This window comes from Perognathus longimembris, chromosome 21, assembly GCF_023159225.1.
Source record: "Perognathus longimembris pacificus isolate PPM17 chromosome 21, ASM2315922v1, whole genome shotgun sequence".
Classification (NCBI taxonomy): domain Eukaryota; kingdom Metazoa; phylum Chordata; class Mammalia; order Rodentia; family Heteromyidae; genus Perognathus; species Perognathus longimembris.
The window spans coordinates 12,649,181-12,662,398 of NC_063181.1; the positions used below are offsets into that span (position 1 = coordinate 12,649,181).

Here is a 13,218-nt window from a genome sequence, read left to right on the forward strand (position 1 = left end):
AACTGTTTATGTATAGTGAGGATGGGCCAAGATACATTTTTGTATGTTTATTTGTACGTGGTTCCTGTGGGTACCCCCTCAAGCAGCAAGTAGGAGGCCACATTTAAGATGCAGTGCCTATAGGATTTCTTCCATCTTTTGCCTTTTGCTTCCTCACGAGTTAACATTTACTAAGCACATCCTATATCCTGGGTGGCAATACAGAAGTGTTAACGCATTCTTCTTTTTTCTAATGGATGAGGGAGTTGTCTGAGGTTAAGATGACAAGACTAGTCTTAACCTGTGCTCGTGGCTACTACACTTACTACCCTGGGGAGGTACAGTCTTTAAAAAAAACACACACAAAAAAAGGAATAATTTTGAATGTCATCATTGCAAAAGGAAAAGTCTAAGCCTGTAGTCATCTAAGGAAAGATTTATCCCCATGCATGCTTAATACAGAAAAGTGAATTATGACTGGATACAATGGCTCCTGCCTATAATCCCAGCTACTTGGGAGGTTGAGATAAGACCTATCTGAAAGCAAAAAGCAGGAGCACACCATGTTTTCCCCTGTATTCCTGTAACCTGCCAGAGGGGCTACTTTCAGCCCAGATACAGAATGATTTCCCCTTAGCTCCAAGACATGATCTTTTGGGCCAAATCGTGACATTCTTACATAAAATCTCCAGAGGATCGTGTATAAATGTAATGTCTGAGAATCTAATGAAAGGATGTAAGAGTCTAGAATCTGATATATCAAATATTGTTTTCAAACTTAAGAAAATAAGTCACTTCAGGGGGTGCATGCAGGCTTATTGTCTGCTCAAAGGAAAGGAACCATGAGAAAAAGCATAGGATAAGCCGCTATCACCCAGTGGCGGGAGAGGAAAGCAGCTTGTTTTCTGACCACAGGTGGGGCCTGCTTCTTTTCAATTGGAAGCTCAGCACTCTCCCTGTGGAGATTTCTACGTTTTGGTCATGGTACTTGAATTCTGGGCACTGTCTCTGAGCTCTTCAGCTCTTCCACTACTTGAGCCACAGCACCACTTCCGGTTTTCTGCTGGTTCACTGGAGAGGAGAGTCTCACGGACTTTCCTGCCCAGGCTGGCTTTGAAATGAGATCCTCAGATCTCAGCCACCTCAGTCAGTTAAGGGACAGTGCTCTAGGCCCTGAGTTCAAACCTTAGTATTGGCATCAAAAATCATAAAGCGAGATTGCAGCAATACAGGCACTTTATGAATATGTTAGAAGAGGCTGAATATGCTAAATTACTACATTATTCTAGACCTTGAATGTAGAAAAAGACATAACCGAGAGGACTGAGGAGAAATGCTGCACCAAGCAGCTGTTTGGCCACTGGTGACAATGTTGTGTCTGGATGTATGGATTCCCAAAGGACACAGGAACTACACAGACCTTGGTTTGGGGTCAGAGGTCTCCATTTACTGTGAATTGCCTCAGTTTCTCCAACTGAATCTTTTGTTTCACGTGTCAAGTGGAAATAATAGTGCCCAACTCGTAACTGAAACAAAGCAACAATAAGCAATTTAAAGAAATCAACTGAGGCTTTTAAAAAAAAATTACTTCAAAATGTACAAATGAATTTAGTCCAAGGAAATAGAACAATTGTGAAGCCCTGCGGAGCCTTTTTGTTGTGTGCTACTATTTCACTGTGACATACATATTCATATATACAGCTATGGAAAACTTTTCATATAAAGTGTGATGGGTATACATTCAATGCATTATAGTAATCGGATGCAAGTATCAATTATGGAAATATCAATTACACACTTAAACTAAGCCATCTGTTAGATCACAGCAGATAACTTAGTAGTTTAGGGATTAAAACTTGGTCCACTTTTATTTTCAGCTCATCAGGAAAGTTTACACAAAAATGGTCTTGATGATTTTAGTCTGAATGAATTATGTCTTACTTTTAAAAACATGCTTGTAAACATGTCTTCAACCCCTCTCTCTCTCTGTCTGTCTCTGTCTGTCTCTCTTTATGTCCTTTGTCCATGCCTGTCTGTTTAGCATCTCTTATAACACATCTAAAATGAAAGTTATTTTTCTATTATGTATGAAGGAGTAAAATAACTGGAATTAAGTGGTCTAGGTGACTTAATTTATCCAGAGTTTTATTTTTTTATTTATTTTTGAAACTGATCTTGCTAGTGCTGGGATTACAGGACCATGCTTGCCAAAATGAACGGTCATTTCATATTCTAGAAAGAAAACTGGGCATTGGTGGCTCATACCTGCAAACCTAGCTACTCAAGAGGCTGAGAGTTGAGGATCAAGGTTCAAAGCCAGTCCAGATAGGAAAGGCTGTGAGACCAGGAACATTGACTAAATGTTGCTCTCACAGGCATTCACCAGCAGTGAAGACAAGCAAAGAGATGGCAACAGAATCGTGAGAACCACTATTAAGATATATCCCCAGTAGTGTGGCGCCATGCCTGTTGCTCTGGCAGCTTTAATTGTTACAGCCTGAACAGTCCAAGACTGAGAATTTGGCAGTGGTTACCACTCTGCTCTGGCCAAGAGTTGTGAGGAGAGAGATTCTTTTTCATAAATAAGGAGCACATTAGGGATGTCACAAACACATTTCTTGGCCTTTATTGAGATACTGAGTTGTCCTTCCTTCCCCCCACCTTCCTCCTTCCCTCCCTCCCTCCCTCCTTTCCTCCCTCCCTCCCTTCCCTCCCTCTTTCCTCCACCTCCTTTTTGAATTCAGTTCCATTGCAACCAATCAAGTCCTGTCTAGTTCACTTTCTCAGACCTCAAAGTTAGAACTACAGATTTCCCCTGCTTACAAAGCCGCCATGCTACCAAGTTACATCCCCAGCCCCTGGGCAGGTTGTTTGTGAATTGTCGGAGTAATTTAAATGGCAGAATATCAGGTTTCAATGCAGGGAAGAGCTTGACCTCTTAGTTAGATATTCATCGAGTCAATGAAAATAGCTTGACCTCTTCATGAATTTCAATAGTTAGATATTCGAGTCAATGAATATTTATTTTCCATTTTGTATTTAATTCTACTTATCTACACTAGGGGGCATAAGAGACAAAATTCCTGCCTTCACACCATGTGTGGTGTAAGAGTGTGGCTAATTAGTGCTTATTAAAAGTCTCTGAAAGAGGAGAGAGGCACAAGTCGCTTTGGGAACACAGAGCAGCGGGTATTTCTTACTTAGTGGAGGCTGTCAGGGAAGGCCCCCTTAGGAGGTAATGTGTAATGTGAGATCAGAATGATGACAAAATTACTGAGAAATGAACGGGGCAGAATCAGCCAAGCAAAGGAAATAACTTGTGCTTAGATCTAGCAGAGAGAGTATGTGATATGCCAGATACAGAAAGAGGCACCAAAGATGAAAACAAAAGCAACGAAAAATATATTGTCCTCTAATTCCATGCTTTTGCAAATGACAAAATTCCATTTCTGGATGAAAAACATTCCATTGTATATTGGACATCACCTTTTCTTTATTGATTCATCTTATAATGCACAGCTGGCTCTGTATCTTGGTGATTGTGAGTAGCGCTGCAATAAATGTGTGAGTGTAGATGTCATTTTGCTACAAGAATTCCAATTCATTTGCAATCAATAGTGGGGATTGCTGGTGAAGAAGGAAGCTTATGGTCTTTCTATGACATACAACATTAGATAATTTATCACTTATTCTTGTGTGAGTGTGTGTTTCTTCCTTGTAGTGACTGCTAAAAATAAAACCTAGGAGTGTGTGGAGTGAACTAGAAACCCAGCTCCATTCCATCATGTCACCAGAGTTGAGGCACTATGTCTTACCTACACTTAGATAGAAGGACATTAAGCCCCATCTTTTTTTTTTTTTTTTTTTGGCCAGTCCTGGGCCTTGGACTCAGGGCCTGAGCACCGTCCCTGGCTTCTTTTTGCTCAAGTCTAGCACTCTGCCACTTGAGCCACAGCACCACTTCTGGCCATTTTCTGTATATGTGGTGCTGGGGAATTGAACCCAGGGCTTCATGTATATAAGGCAAGCACTCTTGCCACTAGCCCATATCCCCAGCCCCAAGCCCCATCTTTTTAAAGGGAGGAGAAAAATAAAACATTTATGCCATCAGAGCGTGTCACCACAGGGCATGTGTATCTCTGTTCAGTGGTGTTACATTGGTAGCTTGAAATCAGCCTTGGGATTGGTTCACACTGTAAACCAGCAAGCTCTTTGGATCAGAGAACTGAGTGTTAGCCAGGTACCAACACTCATGCAATTCCCGGATGTAGGTCTAGGTGTTCACAGAATGTCTTTGGGGGTAGGCGTAGTTTCTGCATTTGATGATAATAGAAGTAAAGCTGACAGAGCAGAGTTTGCGGGAACTTAAATACGTTTTTAGAAACATCCAGAAGGGCTGGGGATATGGCCTAGTGGCAAGAGTGCTCGCCTCATATACATGAAGCCCTGGGTTCGATTCCCCAGCACCACATATACAGAAAACAGCCAGAAGTGGCACTGTGACTCAAGTGGCAGAGTGCTAGCCTTGAGCAAAAGAAAGCCAGGGACAGTGCTCAGGCCCTGAGTCAAGCCCCAGGACTGGCCAGAAAAAAAAAAAATAGAAACATCCAGAAGTGACATTAGAAAGAAGCAGCCGTCGCTCTCAATTTCTTTTGTCTGTACGGAGTTTAAAATGGGGCCTGCGTACTGGATTTAATCATGGGTACACAAACAGAGTAAAGACTACAAGATCTTTTATCCAACAATCAAAATGGATAACTGCATAATTATTTGTGAAACCACAAGCAAGTAATACATGCTCCAGTAAACTGGGCACAGCTGGCCTGCACCTAAAATAGCCCAGCAAAAGGAAGACTCAGTTTGAGACAAGTTCCTTTGATCCGATGCCCCGTGTGTGCGTGTGCGGCTGCTGTATGAAGAAGCAGGACCACCTAGCAGATGTGGAGGAATGGATTTCCAAAGAAGGAAAACTTCCATCGTCCTGGCATTCTAGATTCAAAAGAGATGGATCATTACTTCTCAAAAGTCTGTTTGTGAACCAAATATAAAAAAAAAATCACACATGGCCAGTCTTCTTGTGAAACCCTAGAATCTTGTTAATACCAGAAACTCACTTTCCATCCAATGCATTGTTGACATGTGAAAACCGACACATTTTATACATTTCCCAGATGATTCTGTTCCTTTCACGTGCAACACAGAGAATTAAGAGAATAAATTAGAGGAGGAATAATTTAACCCAGAATTTTTATTTTATAGGTTAGGGAAACAAACATCTAAGACATAAGGTCCTATCTATCTATCTATCTAATTATCTTGCCAGTCCTGGGCCTTGAACTCAGGGCCTGAGCACTGTCCCTGGCTTTTTTGCTGTACCACTTGAGTCATAGCACCACTTCTGGCTTTTTCTGTATATGTGGTGCTGAGGAATCAAACCCAGGGCTTCGTATGCAAGGCAAGCACTCTACCACTAGGCCATATTCCTAGCCCCTTATTTATTTTTTGATCAGTTGTGGGCCTTGAACTCAGGGCCTGGGAGCGGTCCTTGAGCTTTTTTTGCTCAAGGCTAGCACTCTGGCACTTTGAGCCATAGCACCACTTCTAGTTTTCTGGTGGTTAACGGGAGATAATAGTCTTACAGACTTTCCTGTCCAGGCTGGTTTTGAACTGCTATCCTCAGATCTCAGCTTCCTGACTAGCTAGGATTACAGGCGTGAGTCACTGGTGCCTGGCTCATTTATTTTTAAAATTAAAACTTGATTTTTAATTTTACTAATGAAAGACAATAGTAAAAAGGGGAGAAAAAGGAAACCCTTCCATAAAACTGACATTTTGGAGAAAAAAAGAAAGGAAAATTGCAAGTCCTGGTTTAAGGACATAGGCAGCTCAGGCACAGCAGAAGGTTTTGATGGAAGTATGTCGTGTGTTTGTGTGTAGTCACTCTTCGGCGTGCCCCACCTAGCCACAAACGAGTGTGGTTACTTTAAATGGCTAAGATGCAAGTTGAAGACTTGCATGTTTGAAGTCATGGGTTTTAGCTACTCTATTTTCTTTCCTTGGGATTCCAGGATTGCACAAAGGGGTATGATTTTAGAAGTGTAATTGTAACTCTGGTTTCAAACTTGTGGGCCAAACAGATCAGAGGCAGGTCACAGTAGCAAAAATATGGGGCAGAGCTGGCTCTGCCTGGCTCACCAGGAGCATGGCTGGCAACTCAGTGACGTGTCTGTGTATAAAGCCGGTGTGAAGGGGCAGCTTTCTTTCCTTTCCCCCTAAAAAACCCAGAGGGAAAAAAACCGCAGCAGCATTAGGCTGATCTGGGGAACGTAGACAGATTGGGAGCTCGCCCCCTCAGCAGGACTTACCAACCATGTTTGGGCATTTATTTACTTATTACTTACTTGAGACAGGATCTGCTAAGGGAGTCTAAACTGACCTTGAACTTGGCCACCCTTCCCTGTAACCTCCTGGGTGCTGGGATGACAGGCATGTTCCACCACACTTGGTTTCCGGTTTCTATGTTGTGATTCAGTAACATCATTTACATAAACATTTTTATTCAATGAAATTACATTAGGAGACAGGTGGGGAAGGAGAAAGCTTAAGGAAAAAAATGTCTAAAGAACATGAAAAATTACCATGCTGATGGCCCAATTTTTCTTCTTTGGTTGCAATACCCAGAGGGTTGCTTATTTATCCAGACTTGGGCTGCTCTTCAAGCCGAATGGCAACCTATCCAGAGTCACATCTGCTCCAGATGTTGGGCCAAGACTATAAATCCTGCCCGAGGCTGAACATGGAACGCTGTAAATAATTTTCTATATTTACAATAGCTCGGTGAGAAGAATAGAGCTGCCGTGGTTACAAGCAGTCAGCCCTTCCTTTCCCTAACAGGATTTCACCTTAGCGTAAATAAATCCTTTGTGCAACACACCAGCGGGGTTGTGTAATTCTCCTAGGTCCAGTACTGGGTATAAATACAATTAAAGACAGCACAGCACACGGGCAGACAGCACTTGTGTTCCGTCTCTAAACAAAGCTCAGAAGGTTCTGATACCTAGCCAGACCTTCATGCAAATGAAGGATAGAGGGATGCATCCGAGAGAGAAGCTGCTGCTGCTGGTTTTCACATTTCTAGAACATTCTTCACTTCTTGGTTGCCTCCGATGGCATCCCCGGTGGCCTTGGATTAAATGTATCCACTCGTCGATGTATTTTTGGGCACCCGCAGTGTCACAGGTCAGGGGTTTTGTCAATGACAGCCTCGTTCCAAACCCCAGACCCGAGCTGTCCTGTCACCTGCGTCGCCGCCCCGGGCGCCACGGATCGGAGTTCCCCCCCCCCCCCCCATGAGACGGGCTGGCGGGCGGCGCCCCCTCTTCCCCGCGCCCCGGTCTTCCCCCGCCCGCGCCCGCCCCCTCGCTCCGTGGTTGGTGCGGCCGCTGCCCGGGCGGGGCGGCGCGTGGAGCCGCGCGCACAGCCGCTGCGCCCCGGCTCCGTCCTGAACGCGGCCCCCGCGCGCAGCTGCCATCCATTCCGCCGGGGACGCCGAGGCGAGCGGAGGCCGCTGCGGAGCCGGGAGCCCCCGGGACACAACCACAGAGGCCGGCGGCTGAGGGGAGGCCCGGAGGCGGCGATGGGCGCGCGCGGAGGCCGGGCGCTGCTGGCGCTGTGCGCGGCCCTGGCGGCCTGCGGGTGGCTGCTGGGGGCCGCGGCCCAGGAGCCCGGGCCGGCGGCGGCGGGCGTGCGGCGGCGCCGGCGGCTGCAGAAGGAGGACGGGCTCTCGTTCGAGTACCACCGCTACCCGGAGCTGCGCGAGGCGCTCGTGGCCGTGTGGCTGCAGTGCACCGCCGTCAGCCGCATCTACACGGTGGGGCGCAGCTTCGAGGGCCGCGAGCTCCTGGTCCTCGAGCTGTCCGACCACCCCGGGGTCCACGAGCCCGGTAAGGGCGCTGCCGCCCCGCCCACCCTCCCTTCCCGTCCGATCACCCCTTCCCCTGCCCTCCCTCCCCATCCCACCCGTCCGATCACCCCGCCCTCCCTCCCCATCTCTAACGTCTGATCATCCCCACCCTTTCCTTGCCCTCCCCCCTTCCCCATCCCCCTCATCCTGGAAGCGCTATTGGAACGGGCGTGTGTTTGTGTGTATGTGTGTGTAAGAGGTGTCGGGGTAGAAGGCCGGGAAGGGGGGAGACCCCAGCCTAGCGCGACCCCCTTCCTCGTCACCCGCAGCCCCCGGCCGCCCTTTGGAGGGGGGGGGGTGGAGCCCGCGAAGGCCGGGCGCTCACGGTCGCTGCAGTGCCCCCGCACCGGTGTGTGTGTGTGTTTGTGCGTGTGTGCGTGTGTGTGCGTGTGCGCGCGCGCGCGCGCCTCAGCCGGGAAGGCGGGGCCGGCCTTCCCCGCAGACGGGAGAGAATAGATGAGGTGCGGCCGGAAACCCAGAAGGGTCATTCATCATTTCTTTCCTAATTTCCGGACGATCCCTCTATGGGGCCCACCTCCACCTGTGCGTGCGTGTGCGCGTGCGCACGCGCGCGTGGGGCAGGCCGTGGATGTGGATGCTTGGGAACCGGGAGGATGCGGTGGAGCGGGCTGGGCCGCCTCCCGCCGGGCGCCCCCGCATCCGCCTCCCCACGCGGAAAAGGATTTCCCCATGCGGTGCTCCGGGAAGACCGGGCTTGATTCCAAGTGATGCTCCCACACATCCACCTTCCTTCCCAGCACACCAGGGCACGCTTGCACGCACGTTGAGTGTGGAACGCTAAGTATTAAGAAAGACATACTGTAAAGCCTTCTTAGGGCCTTTGCGGGCGATGCCTCCGGCCGTTGGAAAGGCCAGGCCCGATCTTCTGATGGTCGACGTTCCGCTACAGTTATCTCCGGTAGTAAATGAGCATCCAGTGTTCTGTTGCTTTAAGGCAAAGAAAGCAAGAAAAATAAGCTAAGAGTTTGCAGTGGAAGGCTAGAATCATTTCTTTTATGTGTCTTTTCTCTTTTTCCTTTCTTTTCCTTGCCCAGGATATGTCAAGCCGCTACTACCGAGTCCTGTCTAGTGGGTGGGTTGTGTGTGTTTGTACTGAGACTTGAACTCAGGGGCCACTAGCTCACCGCTGGTGCTCTACCATTTGAGCCATGCCTCCAGTTCTAGATTTTGCAGATGCATTGGAGATAAGAGTCCTCTGGATTTTGTCTGCCCATGTTGGCATCAATCCGTGATCCTCAGATCTCAGTCTTCTGAGTAGCTAGGATTACAGGAGGAATTATGGCTGAGATAAGGTTTTGAAAATGGACACTGTGGTCCTTTGGCTTGGGAATGTGCCATGGAGATTTGCGTGATGTAGACTGCTAACTTTCTGGGGTTGGTCATTGCAATCGGCAACCAGCAGAGACAAGGCAGGCCTGGATATACATTACAGAAAAATTTGTTCAACATATATTTTGGGGAAAATGAGTCCGTTAATAACAGTGCTGAACAATAAAATATTAAAAATTATATATGTACATTTAATTCATCTTACAAAGATAAACTCAGAAATGACAACACGGTGCTTTACAGTTCCTTGATAAATAAGTCAGTTTGAGGTTCCAGTATTACTAATAGAGACTTAAATACAAGCTACTGGATTCATTCCCCCCCCTCCCCAACACCTTTTATGAGCAGATAGGCAGGCTAGACACTACCACACAACTAGGAAACGTAGAGCTATGATTAGTATATAAGTTTGATAGTACTTGTACAAATTGATGCTAGGCAGGTGCTCTACCATGATCCTAGCCTCCAGTGAAATAATTTTATAGAAAGTTTTGGAAAAAGAGATAATAGTCATTTATAAGTGACCATTTAAGTTCCCTTTAAAGTTTTTTTTTTTTAAGAAATGAAAAATGAACAGGGACAGAAAAGACAAACAGTAAAAGCTGATTAGACATTATGTAGTAATTTCAGTACGTAGATATAAGGTAAAAGGGAAATGTGAAAGGAATATTTAAACCTATTGTGAAGTAGAAATTGGCTCCTTTAGTTTTTTTCTTCTTTTTCTCCCCCTCTCCCCCCCAACCCCCAGTGCCTGGTGAGCCAGATTCTATGAATGGTACAGAAGATAGTCCTTGCCCTCGGGGAATGGGGAATTGCAAGTGCAAAGACAACCTAAAGGTATTAATGGTATGCAAAGACTGGAGAAAGGGAATAGGTATAAGATGTAAGGGGGATTAAGTTATTGAAAAGTGTATGGAAAGGTGCTGGTGTGGTAGCACATGCCTATAATCCAAGCCACTTGGGAAGCAGAGATAGGATGCCTCTAGTCTTTGGAAAGAGCTTAATGGAAAACAAATGAACCCAGAAGGGTTTGGGGTATAGCTTAAATGGCACTCTGCGGGCCCTTAGTTCAGAGCCTGGTGCAGGAAAAGAACGAGAAAATGTACAGATTATTCAAATTGACAAATTCCATTGTTACTCAGATAGCTTTTGCAAGAGAGCAAGGGCTGTAACTGTGTTTACCTTCTCAGTGCCTCATTGAGGTTTGAAATAACGTTCTAAGTCTAGCCTTAGAAAATAATACATAATTTAAATCATCAAGTTGTTCATATTCATTTTATTGTCCTGCAAGTGGGAAGTATCAAGCTTGTTATTTCTCTTAGCTTTTTTTTCCCTTTAAAGTTGAAGCAACAACAACAAAATCATAACCAGCTCAGTGGTAGAATATTATATGCTCAATTCTCTGGGTTGGATGCTTAGCTCCAAACAACAACAACAAGCTAATTTCTAAGGAGTTAGTTATCATAGTAGAAAGTCTGTAGCACAAGGAAATAACAGAAACACAGAATGTCTCTCCCTGAGGTCTAAGCAGCAAGGGAGATTGTCTTGGTCAGATGAGCACTTTGCAGAAGGATGTTTATATACCACCTCTTTCTGAGCTGAGAGAAGAGATTTGTATACTTGTTCCGAACACACTTGTCTCTTAACAATGATTCTCCTCAGACATTCAACATTTGAATTTGTCAAGAAAGGAAGGGAAATCTCAAACTAATTTGTGAGGAATAGACATTCTTTGATGGTACCATGGGAATTAGCTTGATTCTTTACTAGCTGGAATACAAAAAAAGAAACTTCCACTAATTCATGGCTGAGTGATAGAGCGCATATTCCCAAACCATCCCTCTCAGGGTTAAGTAGGAGTCAAGATTCATTTGTTTAAAACCCGAATTCTCTTACTGTAGTCCAGGATCGCACTGGGGAAGGAAATCTGAATTATGATGAAATATTATCTTAACCACATTCTTAGAGCATGGGTTTTTCTCTGGAATGATTATTTTGGACCTATTCCTCTGAAATCTGTAAAAATTTGAAGTGGATGAATGCCAGAAAGCATTTGCCAAATACTGTGTCTGCACGTGAGATGGTCTGCTGGTTAAAATTTCTAGCAAACTTGGGAAAAAAGAGAAATGGAGGCTGGATTATTTGTTTGATGCATTTTCCTAACAGGTTATATGGATCCCTATGGATTGATCACTCCCAGGTAGCACCTTACTGTTGGTGAAAGGAGATGGTAGGTTCAGGAGAAGAAACTAGATCCAACCACACATGTCAAGAGCTAGTTTGAAACCAAAGGAGTCAACACAGCACTGGCAAGAAGTTATGTTCTTAACTGAGTGGTGATTGTCTGAAAGAAGAGATGAGCGAGGGAGCCGGCCTCGAACATGGGTCCCTGAGGGGTGTCAGCAGTGACTCTTAATGGTTTATATATGGGTTGGAGTCCTCATTTTTCCATTCATTTCCTTTGAGAAATATATTATTAAGAAATAACAAGCTGTTCTGCAAAGGGTGACATTTTAATCCAGTTTTCCCCAAAGTGTATTCAGCAGAATATTGATTTAGCATGGTTTAATAGAAATTAGGAAAACAAGGGTCATCAGGTTGATATATTGCAAAGCTGATGAGACTCATTGATACGCTAATGTCCACTTCAAGTCTCCAAGTTAGATGGGCTTACTATGGCTTTTCCATTCTTTCACAAGGGAATCCCGCTTCTAAAAAAATAGAGCTTTGGAACTTCTTTTTTTTTTTTTTTTTTTTTTTGCCAGTCCTGAGCTTGGACTCAGGGCCTGAGCACTGTCCCTGGCTTCTTTTTGCTCAAGGCTAGTACTCTGCCACTTGAGCCACAGCGCCACTTCTGGCCATTTTCTATATATGTGGTGCTGGGGAATCAAACCCAGAGCTTCATGTATATAAGGCAAGCACTCTTGCCACTAGGCCATATTCCCAGCCCCTTTTCTTGGAACTTCTATCTTGAGAAATACAGCAGTAGCCCCTTGTTTATTTTTATCATATTTTTCAGGATTCACTTGTCAATTCCCTTGCATACAGAAAGCTTATCAGGTGGGGGAAAACGTCCCCTTTTCTTTTTTTGTTGCCTATAAACAACTAGCTTAGTGATAGGTAATGTATGCTTTATGATATGTTTACTGAAATGAGTATGCTTTTGAAACCACAGCAGAAATAATTTTGATCAGACATTGCAATAGGAGACCCGTGCATCCGAACCCTTCCTTTGGCTGGTGAATTTAGGCTTTGGCCTTACTTCCTCTTACTGCTTACTTCCTCTTTCTGCCTGGGAAAGGGAACCACTTTCAAAGCGGGCTTTCCCACTGGGATGCTGCCTATAGAAAAGAATTCCATGGAGTTGCCTGTGTCTAGTTCTTATGAACTTCACTTGTTGGGGTGAAAGGTGTTTTGTTGGCTCTGTCATCATGGAAAGTGGGGTGCTTCCTCAGAGATGCGCCATCATCTTCTCCTAGGGCTGCTCAGGCCTCCGAGACAGCTCTGAAGAGTTTTTCTCCTTCTCCACAAGTGTTTGTCTTTCTTTGATTTGAAAAAGGTGAGGCCTTCCTGCTTTTCTTCAGGTTGACATCATATGTTATTTCACTCAGTGGGAACGAAATGTTTATCATTATTTGAGAATATCTTTTTGGCTTGTTCATTCAGGTGGGCAAATGAATCTAGGACAAGGTCAACATTGCGTTTGGCAGTCTGACTTGTTTTCCTAAAGAATTTATCATGGCATTGCTTAGATGCTTACTAAATTTTCTTGTAGTCTTGGCAGAAGTAAAAATCTTGGAAACCCTTCCCCCCTACTTGCCTAACTTTTTCTCCTTCCTTCAGTCCCTCCCTTTCTCCTTTCCCTTCCCTCTCCTCCTTCTTTTTCTCTTTCTCTTCCCTTCTTTCCCTCTGTCCTTTTACTTCCC

General features: G+C 45.2%; 1 protein-coding gene across 1 annotated transcript in view; it reads left to right on the plus strand.

Moving 5' to 3' along the window:
• The first annotated feature begins 7,485 nt into the window (after nucleotides 1-7,485).
• Cpe (carboxypeptidase E) overlaps nucleotides 7,486-13,218 on the plus strand; it is a 69,560-nt gene continuing 63,827 nt past the window's right edge. The window contains exon 1 of the mRNA XM_048330725.1: nucleotides 7,486-7,922. Coding sequence (XP_048186682.1) covers nucleotides 7,616-7,922 — 307 coding nt within the window. The 5' untranslated portion in view covers nucleotides 7,486-7,615. The remainder of the gene's footprint in view (nucleotides 7,923-13,218) is intronic.